Below are 22,931 nucleotides of genomic sequence, written 5' to 3' on the forward strand. Positions count from 1 at the left end.
AATGCATAGGTGTTTATGGGATGTATAGAGGGTGAGGCAACATAACCTGCGTTCGTTCATGTTGTGTGTTTATATCTCCAATGTATCACAAGTTGTACTTAAACAGACTGTACAGATGTTGCCTTTCAGCTCCCTCACCCTGTTCTCTTTGTAATAAATAAAAGGATATTTATTTGAATTTTCTATACCAATCTTCATTTTGACTGATTGAACTGTGTTGTGGAATGAGTGTGGACACTAACAAATTTTGACTGTTTATTGTTCTGTTCCTTGTGAAGTAACTCTGTATCTGTAGCTATTATTCTCTAATGTGTTCTCTTCATTGCATAACTTTCTGGGCTTTGATGGATGGTGATGGTGATGCAATGACTGTACACTGGTTTGATGGCTGTACACTGTTCGTATCTTTATTTTTTGAAACAGTACAAAATTCATCAAAGAGTTCAAAACGAGCAAAAATTAGAGAGCAAATATAGTTCCACAAGAATATCTAGAGACACCCCTTGGCAAGAAACTCAGCCGTTTCATTGGCACTGCAGGGGAGTTGAGAGAAAAAGAGTGAAGATGGGAGTTCACAATGGGCAAATGTCCGGCGCCCAGGCTGACCGGTATGAGACAGGTTTAAAAGGCCTAATCTAAGGTGTCTTATTAACTCCAGGATTTTGGTCCCTACTCAAGACCATAACATCTCCACGGGCCAGGAGAATCAAACTAAAACCCACTTAAATAAGGTAAGAAGAGGGCCCTTTGACCAGAAGGGATTGCCAAAAACTAAGTAACATGAGGGCATCTAAACAGAAGGATGCCCTTCCAAAAATCACATACAAGGTTGCCACCTTGGACCATCTCACCAAAGTGCATTTATAATAGAACAGAAAAATATAAAATTAAAAGAATAATTAATGCACTTGGCCGAGATGGTCAAATGGGGTGCCCTTGTAGCATGTTTTTGCAGGGGTGCTCTTCATTTAGCAATCCTCTACTAAATACTAATACAAGGCTTGAATTTTACCTTAATTAGGATCATGATCTATTTTTTGAGCAATGTAGAAGTTTCAGAATGCAGAACTGGGTGGAGCTGGGTATTGTACATCTCTAGCTAGCAATCCTCCAATTATAAAGAGTACTAATGCAGGGCATATGCCGAGGACACTTAAGCGTGTAGAAAAGGGGGTCACATGGTGCTCTTTCGTACACTGGCAGTGTCCTATTACTTGAGGCTTTGTAAACATGCTGTTAAGTCACGGCATCTATGTAATGCATTCAATTTGATTGAACCACAATGAAGGAAGCTAGATGCACCCTGTGAGATGATGAGGGGAGAACTGGATGAAGGTATGACTTAACAATCAAAGCTTTGCACTAAAACTTTCGCTCAGATACATTTTTTTTGGGAAATGATATCCCCCACCCCCTCGCTCTAACAGTTTCTGTGAGAATGGTTCACTGCTTGAGGATAAATTCACCCCATTTAATGTTTTTCTTTCCCTTTAAAAATTGATGGATAACATTAAAAGGGAGGATTTTATCCGTCAGAGGGGGGGAAATATCATTCCCCCTTTTTTTAAGAAAAGATCACTATATTCAATGAATAAATAAGAAATTACAGATTCACATCAATGGGGAGAGTAACCCAATAGTAAAAAACAGTCCCTCAAAGCCACTGATTTACGATCCGCTAAATCATTTTCACTTCTAGGAACATGAACTTTTGATTAGATACATAAGATTAGAATCATAAAGGATTTTAACTCTTTAACTACATTTCTACCAAGGATCATTGTTTCTGAATGCCTGCTAGTCTGCTACTATTCCCATTGTAACACAACATCTCACAGTACAATTTCAAAAAGGAAAAAACATGCGCATGCGTGCACACATGTCATCTCACAGTAATTTCAGATTTGAAGGGCATCTGCAATGGATCCTGCAAGACTCAGTACTTCAAAAGGAGCCTTACCTGCGACAGCGTTCACAGTAAGAGGGCAAGAATCTGTGATCCAAAAGTGTGCAAAAGGCTTATCTGAACCCTCTGAAAGCACCATTAAATATATATTAGAACCACAATAAAAACTACAGAGCATTGATGAACAGTAATGAGTATTTACCAGTATTTTTGTGTGTAAATCGCTCCCACGACTGCTTAGGAAACACGCCATGAGTGACAAAAGCACTGACCTTTGACGCCCCTTGAGCAGCCAAAACTTTCTGAGAATAATAATAAGTCCTATCATTAGCATCAACGCCACATTGAAAATTTTAAGCATCATTGAGTTTTATTTATGCCTGAAGTTGTGGCTAGGCAGTACCCAGTAATGGGTTTATGCATGGAGTTGTACTCAGTACCCAGCCATGAAAATCACTTTTGGCAAGATCCAATAACGGGTTTATGAAAATCCCAGATTTAACAAAAACTGATAGACCCCTGGACAATCAAATTGACAAATTAATTTACTCATTTTTCTAAAGATAGGTTGGCCAATGTTCGGTGGAAATGAATTAATAGTTTGATCTCCAATATCCTGTTTTGTTTCTTTTACTTCCTTGATAGTCTCACCAGGGTTGTTCCACAACCATATCGTTTCCCTTTCCATAATTAAAATACTCCTTTATCCCAATCAACACGACATTAAAGTCTAAAACATTAATCAACTGTTCCAAACTCACCAAGCCAATCGCCGACTCACCCGAGTCAATTCCCATTTACCTTGGATGAATTCTTGCTTGAGTCTGCGGGTTGCCCTCCCAAGTTGTGATGGCGCCAAATGAATACTCGGCTGCACCAATCTAGTTCTTGGCCACACCGTGCCAAGTCAACTAGGATTTGCTTTGGCTGCATATTAGCCTGCATCCCCGTTTTGAAATACTGTCTTAACCTATTCTAAGTTATCTTCTCACTCTATTATCCCCTCCATGCTAATCAATGTTTACATGTCAGTCATAGGACTAGGCTTCAGGTTTACAATCAGTTACTTTAGGCATCTAAAATCTTCGCTAGTTAAGAGCAGAGCAAGGCCACATCTTCCTCATACAATTAATAGTTGGAATTACAAAGCAACCGCTAAGTTGAGACTCAATAGAGATACAGCAATAGAGAAAGAAGTGGCCCATACCTGGCACTCTATAAGTGTTGCTCCAGACTGCACCAAATCATCAACAATAACAATATGGCGACCCACAGGATTGCCCTCCTTAAGCCGTACAAACCTCTTATCTCCTTCACGAACCTTCGTGCAAACAATCTGCCATCCAACCCTGAAGGGTCAGCCTGTAAAAGAGTGTTGGGTAATGATAGTAAACTGAATATACTCAAACATGACATCTAACCATGGGAAAATGCTGCAACAGCTTGTTAAATCGCTTCCATGCCCCATCATCAGGAAATGTGATGCTTATCTGGAAAAGGGAGTTCAAATAAAGATCACTTAGACGAAATAATGATTCTAAAAGACCGGCAGTTAAAATGCTACCAAAACATAAATATGTTTTCTAAAAAAGGGATCTTCCATCATGACACGTGCGTGAGGAAACAAAGTAGAGAGCTCGAATCCCCCACACTGCCAAAAACAATGTAAAAATGGCCAAATCAGCGGTCATTTTCATTTTATTCTTTATTTTAAAAATGAACTACCTTTTTCAAAGTGTTTTCCTCTTAACAAAAACCAATTTGGTGATAAGAAAATAACGGAATCATTAATGGGTCACATTTCTCAAAAATCGACACAGCGCTAACAGAAATGATGATAACCCAGTAAAATCTACACTCACATTGTCAGCATCAGGAAGCTGGTGTAGACGTTGTATCAACATAGGGATGGCAGTTTCAAAGCAAGGCAAAACATGATCCCCAAAATAAAATCTTTCCTGTGTAAATCAAGCTGGGTAATTTAGAGAACGGGAGAAAATAATCCATGGTCAGGGAAATAAATAATCAATAAAAAGAAGAATGCACACAGATTCAATACTCTGAGTCATTTGGTTGAAAATTTAGAGCACATACACAATACAGGTGAGGGACAGCGACAAGTTGCCTTTGAAGTTTGAAGAAGCAACAGAGATAGAGATAAAATGTCTGCTCGATAAGCCCACCAGAAAAATTTATTGTGCTCAGCTACCCACATAGGTCACATTGAAATCATGCAATAGGACTAACAACAACATGCATGCCTCGCCCATTTTCCTGATGGGCTACAATGATCCAAACTAGTTAATTGACTAGGCATGGATGACACAAGGTGACTGCCTCAGGCCAAACCAAGATGGCTCTGGACATGGATAACAAGGTCAGAAAATTCTACATAGTCTAGACTCCAGAATGAGATCCAAAGGATCGACTGCCTTACCCAAGAAACTTTGAGAAAATCTTATGTCTGTGAACCTTCTCCCTTTAACTAATTCTAGACACACTGCATCTTCTCTGAGTCTGACCATTACGAATGGGAGATATCATTTTCAAAAGGTGATCAGAACTTGGAAAGTGTTTAGATTGAATGCAGATATGGAGATGGGACCTCCCATATACATAAACTTGTAGTACAACTAATTTTATCAATTGCAAATATAACGTGTTTCTTCTCTTCAAAAAAAAGGAAAGAAAAAAAAAATACAATGGGCCTTCAGGAAAAACTATTTCCTCATCTTCATTTCTCTTCTACCCTCTACTGCATCTAGATAATGCGTTAAGCATACTAGGATCCAAAACAAGTGTAACTAGATTATACTAATGGATACAAATTCCTTGTATAATTCCTCCCATTTGATCATTCTTGCCTTGTTCTTTCCTTTCCTTAAGAAAACTTATTGATTGGGAAATAAAAATGTAGAAATCAAGTTAGCAGAGCGGAGTATTCAGTCTCCTCACTCATTGTCGAAATACATGGATAATGTCTAGCAAAGAGTTAATGTAGTTCACGATCTCACAATTTCTTTAAGTGGATAATGTCTAGTAAAGAGTTCATGTAGTTCATGATCTCACAATTTCTTTTCAGTTCAATTCTGATTTTGTTTTCATTTTCACCTCTTTTAATAACCTACCATCTATCTTATTGTAAGATGTGAACAAAGAGAAGGAAAGGATGCACTGATAAATTTTACTAGGTTGTCTCATTATTTATCAGGTCCATTTCTGTTTTTCTTTCTTCAACATATGTATAGTTCCATTTTTATTATTTTCTTTATTTTCAACAAAAGTAACTTTTTATTACATTTGCTTTCTTTAATCCAAGTCAAACCAACCCTACATTCTTTTCATTCTCTTTTGGCGGTACATTCATTTTACGGTTAAAGATGGAGCTGGTAGACATGTTTTGTCTATCGCACTATCATAATTATCTTGTTTTTTCATTTGTGGATAAGTTTCTCTATCTTGTGTAAAAAATAGTATGGTTCAAAAAAGGAAAAGCTAGAAAAAAGTTAGGGGCCGTTTGGATACACGGATTTTAGAAACCAGGTTTTTAGTTTGAAAATAGTGTAAAAGAGGGTTAGAAAAGAGGGTTAGAGACAAGAGAAGAAGCGGAACAACCGTCATTATTGACTCATTTTTGACTTCTCTCCCTTCTTTCCATCAGCAAGAGAGTAGAAGATCCTCCCATTTTCCTGGTTTTAGAAATCTCAGGTTGCAGGAGAGATTTTTAAAACCTGATTTTCTTGCTTAAAATCCAAGAAACGCAGCCAGGACAGCACACAGCAGCCTGATCAAGAACCCTCTTTTACACTGATTTCAAACTAAAAACCTGATTTCTAAAATCCGCGTATCCAAATGGCCCCTTAGCGTTTAATTGTACTATAACTCAGCAAGCTGTGGAATCATTGGAATCAGCCAAAACAACTTGATTGTTATCCAAAAACATAATGAAGCTTATTAATTGGATTGGTCTTGTGCGATTGAGTCCTTCCTAGGAAGAAAGAGACTACGGGGTACATTGATGGTACAAGCCCTGTGATTATGTCCCAAAGATGACTGGTTTGAGTGCGAACAATCAACTCCTCAGGTGAAGTTGGTCAAACATTATAAAACCAATTGTATCGAAGCGCATGCTGCTTGTATCAAGAATCAATGAAATGTTGGAGCATGTTAAACTACTCTACCATAGACAAAAAGAGAGAAGACCTTTTAGTTTTAAGTAGACAACGAAAACCTTTTACAACCGTAACGTATGACAACAGTTGATGTCAATTACATGATACTGCAATTGGTTTATGTTCCCTATAATTGGGCTGAGCCAGAGTATGAAATTCCAAAAATCTATGTCAGAAAATGACAAAATTATATGCCTTGACCAAGCAATGCCTCATCCATGGCTGGCAGATTTCCAACATTCCCATTAATGTAAGAATGTGTAAGAGGAGCTGTGTGAAATGTCTTGCTAGGCCACATCAAACTCATGGTGTTCTGATATGCTCCTTCCAGTCACACTCGGGGCAGGTTCTACATTAGTATTAATTTTTATATGAATTAATCACTATCTTAATTTTATCAAAGGAAAAATAAATAAACACGAGAACATGACCTGATTAAAAAAGGCAAAATAGGGATATCTCCTACCTTTCCTAGCAATGAGGATCTAACCATATACCCTTATTATGCAAATCAAAGCTGCAAAGAGACCGTGCGGTGTGCGCTAATCTTTTGACGGTTGGAAAGATCAATGAGGGTTGGAAACAATCTATAGAAAAAGGCTTCAAAGAGTAGACACTCATCCCAAACCCCCAAAGTAGAAGAAAAAGAAAAGAAAAACAAGGGAGAATGAATGTTGTTAACTCTATTACAAAGCAAATTCTTCATCAACGAAAAAATCTCCAAGTCTCTAAACCCGATAGTCCAATATATAAGAACCTCACCTAGTTATCCAGGAAAACTTTCCTCAATAACTTTGTCATATAAATTTTTGTTTTGTTTTGTTTTTTTGTTTTTTTTGAATGGCAAACCACCAGTCAAATTTTAAAACTCCAAAATTTATATAACCAAAAAAAGAACTTCCTAATGGCCTTAACTTCTCTTAAATCTAGTAAAATTTCAAAACCCGTGTAATTAGCGTGTCTTTTGGGAACTTTCCAAGGCCATCAAACGTCTAAGAATTCAAAATAAAATACCCAAAATAGAAGTACTAGAAATTTTCTCATGTGAAGAAGCCGCCCCACATGTCAGTATGTCACCAACTGCATCACCTCTTCAGAAAAAAAACAGTATGTCTTCTTTCACTTCACTTTATTTGAGGTAAGTTTTCTAAAATATTAATTGCTGATAGATGAGGGTGCATACATCGATGAGGAGTATTCGATGCAAAGAACATTAAGACAGTCAGACCATAACACTTGTGTCGTATAATGTAAGAGACTGAGACGCATAAACCATAAAGCACGGAGAGTGTGAATATTGTGGAACCATGTAAGCTCTTCAGAATACAGCAAGGGTTGAGTAGAAGTGTTTCATGGGTGAATATTCCTGGTAAACGTTGGTTTTTTGTCATATACACACCTTGAAATGGCCATGTGGCCGGCAGAAAGTTCTTTGATCTCACATGTGAATTTGCAACCAAGTTAGTTGGATTCAATTTTTATTTGGGAGTTAGCCATTTGATATATATAGTGAGTGGGAGAGAAAAATGTGTAAACCACTACCCACTTGTCTAGTGGTTGATGCAGTTGATTCAATCGGCTTAGTAGAGATAGGAAGACATTCAAGGTAAGAGAGGAGGTAAGCTTAGTTCTATAGGCACGAGATTGTTGAGATGAATCGCCGGGTGGAGTTCAATCAGGGTCCACCTCATCTCAAGCGTAGTATGCAGAGGGCAGGTACCACCAAGCTAACACGGCTTAGTCAATTCCAGCCCCTCGTTTTAAAAATCACAATCAGAGAAGAACTTCTCCCAGGCAAAACTGAGTCGACCGGGGGAGTCAATGATTCACATGATGAGCTTTTTATTGACTCGAAAGTTGAGTTGACTTGGGTAAGTCAATGATTGACTCAGAGTATCTTCAAACAATGGCGGTTACCTCCATAATGAATGTGTACCTGTCCAATTGGCTTAAGGATCCCAAACTATCTGGACGTGAACCTATGTATAGAAGTGTCCTGTGATTTTGCAGGATATTCACACTTAAGTCAGTGGAGATTTCAAGAGCTGCAGTGAGGAGAGAGGTCTACCATGTTTTCTTTCGTTGTGCATGTCTTTCCTTAAAATTCTCACTCATGTATGAGCATTCTTTTCTCTTGCTTCTCATTCTCTCCTTCCCTTTTCTACTTCACTTAGGGGTTGTTTGGATACGTGGATTTTATAATCCTGGTTTTAGTTTGAAAACGGTGTAAAATTCTAGATCTTACAATCCATTATCCTAGATTTTAAGTAAGAAATCCAGGTTTTAGAAATCTCTCCCCCATCAAGAGATTTCTAAAACCTGGAAAGAAGACGATATCCTACTCTCTTGCTCAACGGAAAGAAGGGCGAGAAATCAAAAAACGAAGGACGGTCTCCTTCTCTCGTCTCCCATTGAAGATTTTGAGGAAATCCAAGATTCTAAAATCTGCATATCCAAAAAGCCCCTTAGATTCTCCTCTTTCTTCCTTCTCTTCTCCATTTAGGCTTGCTGCTAAACACAGCTTCACTGACCAATCCCCTATAATAAAGTTCAAATGATTTCATTTACAACAGACTAAAGAGCAAGGGAACAAAACAAAAATGGACAAACTAATGTACTATTGAGGCTGGATTTCAGCCACATTTACAAAGAAAGATAGTGGCTGGGGGATGGAATTAGAAAACAAATATATGTACAACTGAACTAACCACAATCAGGGGATTCTTCTCAGAGATATCATATAGAACTCTAAGGATAAAAAATGCATATATCCAATCATTTGTACTTTCTTAAAATTCATAAACTTATAACAGGTAAAGAGAAGAGAGTATTTAAGGAAATACAGCAGAAGGTACCAAAAGAAACACACCTACACCGAAAGATATATATAAAAGTTAATGTAACTCACAGTTTCAATAGAAAGCAAAAGTGCAAAACTAACCTGCAAAGCGTCTATATCATAGATGACTAAACTAGTTGGACCACCCCTAGATATGGTTATGTTTGACAATATCCGAGCCATGGTAAATGCAGTAATGGACAGACTAATGTACTATTGAGGCTGGATTTCAGCCCCATTTACAAAGTAAGATAGTGGCTGGGGGATGGAATTAGAAAACAAATATATGTACAACTGAACTAACCACAATCAGGGGATTCTTCTCAGAGATATCATATAGAACTCTAAGGATAAAAAATGCATATTTCCAATCATTTGTACTTTCTTAAAATTCATAAACTTATAACATATAAAGAGAAGAGAATATTTAACGAAATACAGCAGAAGGTACCAAAAGAAACACATCTACACCGAAAGATATATATAAAAGTTAATGTAACTCCCAGTTTCAATAGAAAGCAAAAGTAACCTGCAAAGCGTGTATATCAAAGATGACTAAACTGGTTGGACCACCCCTAGATATGGGTATTTTTGACAATATCCGAGCCATGGTAAATGCAGTAATGGACAAACTAATGTACTATTGAGGCTGGATTTCAGGCCCATTTACAAAGTGAGATAGTGGCTGGGGGATGAAATTAGAAAACAAATATACGTACAACTGAACTAACCACAATCAGGGGATTCTTCTCAGAGATATCATATAGAACTCTACGGATAAAAAATGCATATTTCCAATCATTTGTACTTTCTTAAAATTCATAAACTTATAACATATAAAGAGAAGAGAATATTTAAGGAACTAACCACAATCAGGGGATTCTTCTCAGAGATATCATATGGAACTCTAAGGATAAAAAATGCATATTTCCAATCATTTGTACTTTCTTAAAATTCATAAACTTATAACATATAAAGAGAAGAGAATATTTAAGGAAATACAGCAGAAGATACCAAAAGAAACACATCTACACTGAAAGATATATATAAAATTTAATGTAACTCCCAGTTTCAATAGAAAGCAAAAGTAACCTGCAAAGCATGTATATCATAGATGACTAAACTAGTTGGACCACCCCTAGATATGGGTATGTTTGACAATATCCGAGCCATGGTAAATGCAGTTGCTACATCCCCCTCCTCTTCCATGCGTTCAAAAGAACCAGTTGGAAAGAATGGTAAAACCAAAGCAAAGGAGGCAACAAAGAGTCGCGGCAAAGCAAATATGACAGATAGCTGCTCAAAAATGACACCAGGGGAGCTGAAAGAAGCTAGAAAGGCAACGTGCTGGCCTCTGATATCCTTTGCATTGTTAATGAAAAGGTTAGGGAATCCATCATCAAAGCTCCTGAAATGAACATAAAATGCATCACTTCTCCATCCATAATGAAAATAAGCAGAAAATAAAACTGATCCATTAAGCAAATCAAGATCCTATTGCACTGTAATAAAATGGAACTACTTTGAAGTGCAATAAAAGCCACAAGATGCTAGATATATGCATAATGTATACTATGTAATGAAACCAACAACATATGCATGGACTTCAATACCAAGACCCATGATATGTTCCTTTTTATAAAACATGCACTAATTTATGATCACATGCACCTAGCAAAAAAATATTCCATAATATTGCCATCTCTTTTTTTTTTCTAAATGGCCATCTCATCAGTGTACTATTTTTTTAAGGATTGGTGAGGCAAGGTCTTCTCTTCAAAATGTTCTACATAATGCAGATTTGATTGATGTTTCAGTAGTTTCCCAGATATACTCACTGCATTAACCAATGTAGGAAAGGAATGATCCGCCCTTTTGTTAGAGGGAAATGATATATTCATCCCTTCTACTACTTTTGAATCATTTATACATTTTCATTCTGTATTTTTAAAGAGATTTCTTTTATAATAGTCCCCATATTGACAAAGGAGTTTCTTTATCAAAAGAAATGGTCTAAGACAGTTAAATATGCATGAAATCCTCAAGAGATAAGTTACAAAAGCAACACCAAATCCCAAGTTGTTGGAGAAAATCAACTTACACCGTCTGTTGCCAAGCTGTAAGCAAACTCACAGGCTTTCCTCCGGACATGGCAGAAACAAACGTCATGGGAGGACAATAACATGGATCTCATCCAAAAAATCTGCTAATGTCCATAGAAAAAAACCTTTGGACACTATCAAGTGACATTAAGGGAGTACTCTTCCACAATTAGAGCCTTAGAGGTTCATTGCAAAGTTCTACGAAAATTTGAAGACAATCCAAAAGGACCTTAACCTAAGGTCCCACACAAGATACTCTTACCCCTCCGCGCTAGTAACCCTAATTTGCCCCCCCCCCCCCCCTCCCCCCCGCCAAAAAAAAAAAAAAAAACCTCAAGACGAGCCTAGGTTACAAAAGTGAAGATCACTGGCATTTAGATTATGATCACCTGCAAGAGGCTTAATCCATCTATCTACAAAGTGAAAAGCTCTCTCCTTGCTATCTAAAACTAATTTCCAATCACGTTGAGTATTTTGAGGCAGGATTCATCATGGGCAACGCCCAAAAATTAGCAAATCTTCTAATCCAATCTTTGAAATTTGAATATTGATGCAAAGACCTCAGGAGGCTTTCTTGCTTCTTCTTCTTCGTTTCTTTTTTCTTATAGCGCTTTCTTGCTTCTTCCTTTGAACACTAACCAACAAAGACAAAACCAGCATAGAAAATAGTCCCTTAAATGAAGAGGGCCAAAAGAACTCAGTTCCATGAAATGAATAATCCACTTAGTCAGCATCCCTTCCATGCCTAAGGGGTAACAAGAAAAAACCTGGAACCCCCGCCCCGCCCCCCCGCCCCCCCTCCTGCCCTCCCTCCTCCCTGCAAAAGCAAATTGTAAAAGGCGATGATCATAGCCATTTCTGCCACTGACCCAACAAATAAAACATATATTAGGAAATGGAAACCCAAATCTGAAGGTGGTCATTATTTAGAATTTTGTCCGACATTGTGATCAAACTAAAAGCAACCACTCTAGGAAGAACTAGAAAATCCCACACGTGACTACATGGGGCATAGTTGTCCTCTAGGGTAGATTAGAGAATGACTAAATCCCTAGGAATATTGCTAATAGTTTGTGTTTAAGTGAGAACGCAAGGGTATTTCTCAGTTGAATCCACATATGACATTCTAATGGGGATCGGTGGTGGGGAGCTACGGTTATTTCTTAGTGATACTTAACACCAAAACACCACCCCAAAAAGCAAACACAATCCCCTTGCCAACTCTGAACCAAATGTATTTACTGAACTCTGGGACACCCTTCTAACAGCCAATCAATGGCACCACCTGCTTCCCAAACCCTCTATATTGCGCCCCCCCCCAAAACTAAAATTGAAAAAAAAACCACCATCACCACACACGCGCTCACTCACGCACTCCCTTTTTTTTTTTTAAATAAATAACAATTCTATTAAAGATAAATGTGCAGAACCTGTTCAAAAAAAAAAAAAAAAAGTGCAGAAAATCATTCAGCAGAGGTTGGCCAATGACAATATCTTATCTATTTACACCACTTTTCGCAAAGTCTGTATGCCATATCATTGGTGCTGAGCTGAACGTGCTAGAAGGAAATGATTTTATCTTTACACCAGTCCCAAATCTCATCATTATAAGGAGCAAGTCTCCATGGATTAATAGATCAATTTTATTCTTTCGACAATGGGAGAAGGATTACTAATAAAGCAATTCAGACACACAAGTAGGTTTGTCCGTGAAAATTAAATCTTGATGAAAAAAGGAAAAAGACCATAAGCTAGTAACCAAAAGAAAGAAAAAAAAAAACAAGAAGGCGAGATGACAAAGAAAAAATAACTAAATACAAAAACAAAAGAGAACCATGTAAGATGATCATAAAACTTCGTAAGAAAAAACTGATATTTGAAATAGAATGCAGAAAACTAAGACCTGAAAAAGAACCCATCTCTGTTTTATGAAAAAAAAGAAGCAATAACAACAATAAAGTAATCCACGTTCGACATACAAGAAACCTCCATTAATAACCCAATTTTCAGACGAAATGTTGAAAATCAAAGAGCAAAAAAACGAACACCCGCTAGCTATTTAGGGAAAAAAAACTCCGAGAGAGTAACAACTAATTCATAAGAGATTACCCATGAAAGCTCCATAAAAAAAAAACAATTTTTAAAATAAACGGCAAAACAATCAACAGGAGAAAGAAAAAAGTGTGGGAAACAAAACCCAGAAATAGAAACTGCAAAAGAAGTAGGAGAAGAAAGAAGAAGAACCAAATGAGAACCAATTTATATGTGATTGCCAACATCAAAACCACCTTTAGAAAAGAAAAAAAAAACCCTAAAAAGAGAACCCAACCTCCAATTTATGGACCGAAGCTGAATGAGCTCGGATTCAGAAGCGACTCTTCGAGCAAGATCTTCGGACTCTACACAGTAGAACAGGAGTATCTGCTTCTTCCCTGTCTCCATCGCTACTCAGGTGTTCCCGAAAACAAAATTTAGATCCGATTTCTACATAGATCATTACTTTTCGCGTTCTTCGCACGCTTGGGAGTGTGGGTCGGATCCCGGCTTGGGTCCGGGCGTGGGTCAGGCACCTGGCTCCGGCTATGGATTTGTTGGAGCTGACTTGAACTACAATTTGTCATACGGTGAGAGACCTAAAGTACCACTTTTAAAGCGAACAACGGATGTGTTTCACTTGCTCGATTAGTCATAATGTTACTGTTAGGTACCTTAGAACCCAAAGTTCAAGAGCTGATGGAATGCCTTAGACAAGGCCCTTTAAACTAGTCCCATACCAGGATGGGTTCCACCCAGTCCTATAGCTAGGCAGGCTCCCAGTCAGGACCATTACATTCCACCATGTTTTTGCATCCGTCATATGTTAGGTACCTTACCGATATGCTAAAGTAGGGCTGCAACTTGGGTCAGGTTTTACCCGACCTGAAAATAACATGAGTTTGGTTAAGAAATCATATGTCTTGGGTAGTTTTCCGACTCAATCTTGTGTAGGGCCAAGTTTAAATTAAAAAAAAAAAACAAAAAACCCAAAACTTGACCCGACTCATATGGGTCTACTTTGACTTTCTTAAAATCTCAATTGAGTAACATAGCAAGTTATTTTCCAATATCCTGATATGATTGTTTTCATTGAGGTGACCACACCTGTTATGTGAAAATAGGATCCTTAAATCTATACATTTGATAACATAAATTTAGAAATTTTTGCTGTGAAGATTTGTTCTTGTTTTTACCACTTTTAAAATTAGTCACAATCCTACTCTAAAAAGCGAAAACCCGACCCGAGAAACTATCTTTGATAGGCTTGTATTTACAAATCTCAAGTTTTCCTATAAAAAACATTAGACCCGACCCGAGATAATTCTCAGGTAGGGTAGGGTTTTGGAAAACCCAACCTGGAGACCCGAGTTGCACCCCTAGCTAAAAGTTAGAGGTGATGGAACTCACTAGGCAAGGCTTTTTAAGCTTGTCCCCGACCAGGCTGGGTCCCAACCAGTCCCATACCTAGGCAGCCCCACGACCCTAACGCATTAGCTGAAAAGAAGGGTATTTATCAGGGATGTCGGATGGATCCAAAGGATCCGAAAATTAGAGTACAGAACAACGGGTCGAGCCCAGAGTTTTGGGATAGGCACCACACTAAGTCAAAAGAAGCAGCCCCATTTCGAGCTCTGTCTATTCAAAGCTTCCTTCATCCCAACGTGTCGTGCTGACCCCAACATCAATTTGGATTTGGACATGTGTTTTCATCTATCACTGGAAAGCAGGTACGCCGAAATTCTTATGGAATAGTACTCTTTCTTTCTCGGCTTTTGATTTCTTTGGTGATTATATGTTCTTCTTTTTTGCTTGACTTGTAATTCTAATTGTAGTTTTCGTTTTCATGGCTTTTTTGGGGTTCATGATTATCTTTCCCTTATCTTTTAGTAGTTTCTGTTTGTGGGTTTGTTTCAAGTTGTCCTTTGATGAATTGGGTATTTTGTTGTTGTTGTTTTTAATTGGGTTCTGCTTTGGTGATTTCTCTGATTTGGGTTTGTCAATCTCTTTCTCTATACAAGAAATTTAGTTGGGTTTGTGAGTATCTAAATGAGTTTGATTCGGTTGTTCGTCTTACATTTTCTCCATTTCAAGCTATGGTTCCTTTGATCTGGGTTTCTCGGTTCTAAAGAATGTTTCATCTCTCACTTAGTCTAGATGGTTTTGGGGTTTTGGACAGGGTTGTATAATATGCTTTTGGTGATTTGGGGCTTGTGGGGTTCTTTGTAATTATGCTTTAGGGTTCCTTTTTGTTATAAATAGGCCCACGAGATTTGTGTTGCTGAGGCTTCTATCAGTGTGAGTTTGGATGATCTGATTTTTAGCTGTTTTATTAGGGAAATGATATCTGCGCCAAGTGTTTCGATAAACATGTGCTCCACTTGTTTGTTGTGTAGTATTTCTAGGGTTTAAAGAGCTTTGAGAACCGTAATATCCTCTGAAATCCCTTTAAATACTACACGACAAACAAGTGGAGCGCTTGTTTATCGAAACACCTTGGCGCAGATATCATTTCCCTTTTATTATTATGTTTTGTTTTTCCATACTGTTTAGAGTTCACACCCAAGACTGACCATAAGCTTGTGTGGATCGAATCCGATAATTAGGAAAATCTGGAAACGGAAACTTGGATAGTATATTGCAAGAATGCATCCCTGGGCAACGTCAAATTGTTGTGTTTAGTCTTTGTCTTTGCGAAAGTAAAGGTCCTTTGGGAAATTGAGGGACTGGGGTTGTGCTTTTGTCAAGATTACAAAGCCACGTATTAGTATCTTAAATATGTTTTCCATGGTTCCCTGAGATTTTCTTTTGAAGGATGTTTCTGCAAGAAGCAGTTTTTGCTCTTTTACTTTTCCACTCTCTATCAAAACTATCAAATGCAAAATCTTATTATGTAATTCTCCACTTTATTTGCTTGTTTTAGGTGATATTAACGAACCACCATAAGAATCATTTTAGTGTGCTTGATGTTCTTGTTTTTGCTTTCCAACAATCCTGCATGAAACATTTTGTGCCATTTTCTATTTTCTTCAAGAAATGATTTTTCTTGGTGTTTTTTACCTTTATATTTGTGCTCAATGGAACTAACACCTCACCCATCAGGTACAGATTTCAAGAAGAACCTTATGGAAAGAAATGATATCGATATTTTATTTCTTTGATGATAATGTCGATTTTGATGGGTAAACTGGGGTTAGGCAGGACCCCGACCAGAATTCACTGATAGAAGGGGAAAAGATACATGAAGCTCGAGAGACAACCCCAAGTCACAGGGACAGGGGAATACAACAGCAAGGCACTAAGAAACACAAGAAAGGCCATGGCAAAAAACAACCCGAATAACAAAAGATTAACTGAGATTCCCTAGATGAGTAAGCTTTGAGAGAACCAGGAGCACTCCAGTGGATGATGGGCGGAAGAAGGCCAGGATTTTTCCTTTTTTACGCTGAACAATTCGCCAAGAACTGTCCACACTCGAGGAACCCGAAGGATGATTTTCCTTCAAATCTACTTGATCCAAATCTTTGGGAATGTCCACATTTTCAGCATCGACAAGGGCGGAAAATCTGTTTACAGCAGATTTAATGTTAGTGATCGAGGGTTGGGGTTGATGACTTTCTGTGTGGATACCGGCAAAATGAGATTTATGCTCCATTGGATGCTTTGGCAATGAATCCCTGCACTTCTGAACTGGCCTCTATTCCTTTTTCATAACTGGGACTGCAACTCTTCTACAAGAATTGGGGCACTCATCTGTAATGTGACTGAAATCCATGCAGTTCTGGCAAGCATTAGCCTTCCAATCATACTCTATTTTTGAACAATGTCCCCTGGCCCCCGTAGAGGATTTCAGCTTAATGGATTCTGGGAGGACTTGATCCGCATTCACAAGGACACACATCCTGGCGTTGTTAAGACTTGAGGCCTCAGCAGTATGGGTGTCCATGCAAAGAGGTTTGCCCAATAGACTAGCAATTCTGCTTAGGCAGTGGGGGGACCAAAACTTTGAGTAAAGGCCCAGGAGACGAATCCACACAGGGACTTCCGAAAGCTGTTTTTTCTCAAGAGAGGTTTCAGGGGACCAGTGTTGGTTTTTTTCACTGTCCCTAGTGAAAAAATCACTTCAAAATTAGATGAAGCTAGCAAGAACCCATGGAGAAATCTCTTCTCAAACCCACCAGCTCAGGTTGCCCCTACTAACCTTACCCATGTGGCCCCAAAGGAAGGAGAAAAAGAAAATTTTGAACTGCTCTTCCAAGATGAAGAAACAAGAGATGCAGAAGACAAATGGGAGAATTGTTTGGTCGGATATTTTTTGAGGAAAAGACCTTTCTTCTACTCTCTCTCGAGAAAGCATAGTCCGGAAATGGAGAAATGCAGCTATACACTTTAGAAAATGGTTTTTTCCCCAACAAGTTTTCAAATCCCAATGAGTGTGTCTGTGTTCTCGAAGACACCAGCTGGTTTCTTGAGGAGTGATTTTGAATTCAAAGGACTGAATATCTCTCAGGTTCAACATCTCTCTCTCTCTCTCTCTCTTGTGCAGAATTCAGTATTTTTTTTTTCTTTTCTTTTTTCTTTACTCTAGAAGTGACTAACTTTTGTTTTTGTTTTCATAGTTTATTGGTGAGGAGTGATTTTGAAGGCAAAGGGCAGAATCTCTCTCATTCCAGATTCACTCTCTCTCATGCAGTGATTTTATTCAAGATGTGGTTGTCTGTTTTTTTTTATGTTAAGTTTTTTTTTTATGGGTAAGATGGGGTTAGGCAGACCCCTACCAGAATATTTGATAAAATAAAGATATTACAATAAAAGGTACAAGACGACGCTCGAATCCTTTGAACAATGACTAAGGAAGGGGGCAGAGCAACCAAGGACATTATACCCTTGAAATCAAAACTCAAAACAAGTAAAAGAAGAGAGAGAGAGTACATGAAAAAAGCCAGTCCCCATTTAAGTCCCTAGTGATTCAAGACTTCTTTCATCTTCTTGCTAAATTTTCTTGCTCTCATGCTCTTTCTCAACTTCTGAATGTTTGGGGATTCAGAAATCCTTGATGGAGGATTTCTTTTTCCTTTTGTTGGGGGTGATCTTCACCGGATTTATGTTCCTGATTTGCCTCTATTTTCTCCCCAGGGCCATTTTTTGTGCAACCTTCTGTATCCACCTCCTCCAACTCTTTATGATCATTTCCTTCCCCATCTGTTTCCGAATTATCTTCATTGTTCTCAATCGAGTGATCCTGTTCTTCCTTAGAGAAATCAATTTCTGAATTTTCTTCTCCAACATCCTCAGTATTGATAGCTGCAAATTTGTTCCGGGTGAATATCAGAGATGAGTGAATTTAGCAAGAAGATGAAAGAAGTCTTGAATCACTAGGGACTTAAATGGGGACTGCCGTTTTTCATGTACTCTCTCTCTCTTCTTTTGCTTGTTTTAAGTATTGATTTCAAGGGTATAATGTCCTTGGTTGCTCTGCCCCCTTCCTTAGTCATTGTTCAAAGGATTCGGGCATCGTCTTGTACCTTTTATTGTAACATCTTTATTTTATCAATATTCTGGTAGGGGTCTGCCTAACCCCAGCTTACCCATCAAAAAAAAAAAAAAACTTAACATAAAAAAAAACATACACCCACATCTTGAATAAAATCACTGCATGAGAGAGAGTGAGAGAGAGAACTTGGAATGAGAGAGATTCTGCCCTTTGCCTTCAAAATCACTCCTCACCAATAAACTATGAAAACAAAAACAAAAGATAGTCACTTCTAGAGTAAAGAAAAAAGAAAAGAAAAAAAAATATTGAATTTTGCACGAGAGAGAGAGAGAGAGAGAGAGAGAGAGAGAGAGATGTTGAACCTGAGAGATATTCAGTCCTTTGAATTCAAAATCACTCCTCAAGAAACCAGCTGGTGTCTTCGAGAACACGGGCACACTCATTGGGATTTGAAAACTTGCAGAGGAAAAAACCATTTTCTAAAGTGTATAGCTGCATTTCTCCATTTCCGGACTATGCTTTGTCGAGAGAGAGTAAAAGAAAGGTCTTTTCCTCAAAAAATATCCTACCAAACAATTCTCCCATTTGTCTTCTGCATCTCTTGTTTCTTTATCTTGGAAGAGCAGTTCAAAAATTTCTTTTTCTTCTTCCTTTGGGGCCACATGGGTAAGGTTAGGGCAACCTGAGCTCGTGGGTTTGAGAAGAGATTTCTCCATGGGTTCTTGCTAGCTTCATCTAATTTTGAAGTGATTCACTAGGGACAGATTTTGAGATTCCCACTTCTCTGTTGTAGGATACTGGTAAGGCCGGGTAGGAGTCCCCTTTGTGGTGCACGAGTTCCACCTCTTCTCTTTCCTGACTAGGGTAGTATTGCTTGATAAGAAGGGGTGTACTTGGACTGTTAGATGGCCTACTGGTAGCAGGTTTGCCATTTAATGAATTCAAGGGAGAGTCTATATTACACTCCTCAGCAGTTAAACATGCTAATCCCGCAGTAGCTGAGACTCCATCCTTCTCCACACTACTCAAATTTTGAATTTGGGAGGGAAGGGGGACTTCAAAAGATGTACCTATGAGAGCTTGGACCCGCGGTTTTCAATGTAGCTGCTGGGGAAGGGCCAGAGGTGTTCAAAGCTGGCAGACTTTGTTGACTTTCCTTACAAAGAGCTGCATGGGGCAGATTCCTTGCCATGTGATGGTGGTCCAAAAATATCAGATTTTACTTTTTTATGAGAGTCAAAGTTGGCAACTCCAGCAGACTTTGGGACCTGGGAATCATGTAATTCCGAAAACACCCCCATCTTCAATCTCTGGATTCTGCTCTTCACTTCAGATTCATCTGCAATCTGGTGCTGCAAATGAGAATCTCCACAAAGAACATTAAGGGACTTTGGAGAAGAGTCAATGAGAAGATCCTCTTCTTCAGCAATCTGGTTTGAAAGGAATCTCTTACTTTTTTTCTAACACTTTTTGCTCTTCCTCTTCTTTTTTGATGATGAGAGCTATCTTCTGAAGAATGGATTGGAGATGCTAATGCTAGGCACTGAGATATGTGGGAAAATGCATAAATTTATTGGTGCCAATGCCAATTCTCAATGACAAAATGGGAGAAACTAAATTGGCTTTTGTGTTTCTGTTGCAATTGGATTAGAAAAAGCCTAGGGGAGGTTCTTGGGTGGGTGATGATGAAAGCTACATGAACAGAAGCCCTTTGCCAAGAGAAATGGGCATGCCACTAAAGAGTGCCCCTCTAGTCTCCTTTTCTCCAATTTTCATCTCTTCCATGAAAAGAGCCTATGATCTTCTTGTTTTTCTACATTTCAGAGTTCCTAACTGAAAAAGATAATTCACGTGAGGCTGTATTTATCTTGAATCTCTTGTAATGTATTTTGGACCTTTATTCTCATTTCTAATCTCTGATTAAAAGCCCAGTTTGTCCCATGCTAGATGCAGTGGAATAGGAAAAGAGAAGAAAGGAGAAAAGTCAATAGAGTAGGAGAAAGTCAATATAGCCACTAGCCACTTATGTCATTCCCTACAATTTCCCTTTCTTAGGCCGTGTTCTTGTGTAGAATAGATGTTGGTTTATACTTTCTAATGATACAAAAAACATGATCACATGCAGCTAAAAAACCTTTGAGCTTTCTTGTGGAAGATGAAAATGGTGCTAAAAGCTATGGTTTTGAAGAAACTGAGGGAAAGATTGCCAATATTTATGAGATCATCAGATTAACTCATTGCCAATAAACAGTTTTGGACTCAAAATCAATTTTCAAAATCCAAAACAAACAGGGCCTTAATCTCTTACAAATTACACTGCTGACTACTGGTGATTGTAGCACAGCAAAAAAGTTTCTCCCAAGTTGAAGAATACATTTCTAGACATAGAACCGTTCTTTGGCTGAACTGATTCTATTGTACTTGTTACAACAGCGCATATTAATTTCAACAAGCCTAAACTCATTTCAGAGCAAGGAACAGAGTGACTAAAATCCACACCATATCCATGATCCGTTAAGATACTAAAGATTATTCAGAGAGAGCCCCTGAAATTTGAAGCCCCCTCTTTCTTTTCACCAAACAAACCATTCTCCAAAACCCAATCTTCAATCATTGCCTGAGAATTCAATGCCTGATCAGCAGGAACAAGGTGCCCGGCTCCTCCAACAACAACATGACTCAAGCTCCCCCATCTCTGCACATACCCACTAAGTTCTCCATTAACTTTCCACACATTCCTCTCTGAGTTTAAAAACCTCTCCAACCCCTCCCACTCCATTTCCTTGACCCAAGCCTCAGTTGAAACCACCCCATCTCTCAAATCAAACTGCCCTTGGTACAACAAAACCCTAATCTTCTTCACCAATTCCTCCACCATAAACTTAACACTCTTCATCACATCCTCATACAAAGCCTCCCCAACAACACTACTACATTCCTCCCAAACCATCCCTTTCTCCACACCCAAAGCCTTCTTAACCTCTTCATTCTGCAAAAGAAGACTAACCCTTTCCGTTTCATAAGGCCTCTTCCTCCTCAAATCATAAAGGGTACCCAACCCTGTTACATTCTGCAACCAATCTAACACCATGTTCCGCGCCTTCGTCGCTTCACTCCATTTTCCGTCTTGGGTCAATCTCACTGCCTCAGTCTGAATTTCCTCGAGGTGGGTCCTCTGCTTCTCATTGATCAAACCCGAGAAGTAGGCATTTACAGCATGAGTTGCCACTTGACTCACCGGGTGTGTCAATCCATTCCCAATCGCAACTCCCCGCAAATTCATCTGACGAGAACTCGGTAGGCCGGAGTTCTTTCCCAAGATATAGTATCCGATCGCCGGAACATACTTCCCTGCATAGCTCTCACCTGTTATATAAAGCGGACGGGATTTGAATGATGGGTTTAAAGAGTAAAACGACTGGAGCGCAATATAAAGGTGTGTTGCAACAGAATTCTGGTCTCTAGGGATCTCTTCGGGCGTCGAGGCAATACTAAAGCCACTTCCAATTGGGTTGTCAATGAAAAGTAGACCAAAAAGATGATTCCAAGCACCAGGATTTGGTTTAAGAATTGGGTTTTCATTGTTGTGGGCATCAGAATTTACGCGCCAAGGTCCGAGTTCGAAGAAGTTTCCAAGCATGGAAGAGCAACCAGGGCCACCTTGGAGCCATACAAGGAGGGGTGTTTGAGAGAGAGGAGAAGTGGGTTTTTGAGCTTCATAGAATGCGAAGAATATGGCAGAACCGGAGGTGGTGTTGACGGTGAGGTAACCGGATTTTGTGGGGAGAGCTTGTTCTGGCAAGAAAGGAGTTGCACCGGCCAAAAAATTGGCCGGAGAGAGGTGGAACAGGGAGAGGAAGAGGAGGGGGAGAAAGCTAAATGTTGACTCCATGTCAAACGTTTTGGATGATTGGTTGAAGGGTCTCAGATTGGGCAATTAATAGAGTAACAAGTGGTGTGATCGAATAGTTGGGAGAAGCTACTAAATACCCACAAAATAATGTTCCTTTTTTTGTTTTTTTCTCATTTGATTCCCGTGAGTGTTATTGCTAAATTGCTCTTGTGGTTTATTTCTTTAATGGAGGGTCACCCACCATGCGAAAGTCCCAACCACCATGCAAAGAGTCCCAGGCATTGAGAGACTACAAAAAGGAGAAATGCTAAAATGAAGGGCGCTCTTGCGGAAACCAGCCGCAAGAGCACCCCCTTTGGATCCACATCATAAATGTGCATTTATTGCATTGAAAAATGTAAAAGTAATGGAAAAATTTTAATACTTTGATGACCGGTCTAATAGGGCGTCCTTGTTGCTGGTTTTTGCAAGGGCGCCCTTCAGTTTAGCATTCCTTTACGGTTTTAACTTTTCTGGATGGAATCCTAAACG

General features: G+C 38.8%; 3 protein-coding genes across 5 annotated transcripts in view; 1 reads left to right on the top strand and 2 right to left on the bottom strand.

The window, feature by feature from the left end:
• Positions 1-22,931, top strand: part of LOC143890249 (uncharacterized) — an 85,725-nt gene that overhangs the window by 60,532 nt on the left and 2,262 nt on the right. The gene's annotated exons all lie outside the window — the stretch shown is intronic.
• On the bottom strand, positions 1,668-13,644 carry LOC143890248 (ribose-phosphate pyrophosphokinase 4-like). Of its 2 annotated transcripts, none has more exons than XM_077394850.1 (7): positions 13,349-13,644; positions 10,010-10,325; positions 3,769-3,864; positions 3,328-3,396; positions 3,114-3,242; positions 2,109-2,208; positions 1,668-1,960 (listed from the first exon to the last, which is right to left on the bottom strand). In XM_077394850.1, exons 1-7 carry the CDS (start codon positions 13,459-13,461, stop codon positions 1,899-1,901), a joined length of 885 nt encoding a protein of 294 aa, XP_077250965.1. In that variant the 5' UTR covers positions 13,462-13,644; the 3' UTR covers positions 1,668-1,898. The 2 variants fall into 2 exon arrangements, with proteins under 2 accessions (XP_077250965.1, XP_077250964.1); XM_077394849.1 differs by having other exon boundaries at positions 1,668-2,032; positions 13,349-13,642.
• Positions 20,749-22,471, bottom strand: LOC143890247 (serine carboxypeptidase-like 50). The gene has a single exon (XM_077394848.1). It carries the CDS (start codon positions 22,437-22,439, stop codon positions 21,081-21,083), a length of 1,359 nt encoding a protein of 452 aa, XP_077250963.1. The 5' UTR covers positions 22,440-22,471; the 3' UTR covers positions 20,749-21,080.

Source organism: Tasmannia lanceolata, unplaced genomic scaffold (genome assembly GCF_043159265.1).
Source record: "Tasmannia lanceolata isolate RefF3 unplaced genomic scaffold, GAP_Taslan_0.1 ptg000013l, whole genome shotgun sequence".
Classification (NCBI taxonomy): Eukaryota; Viridiplantae; Streptophyta; class Magnoliopsida; order Canellales; family Winteraceae; genus Tasmannia; species Tasmannia lanceolata.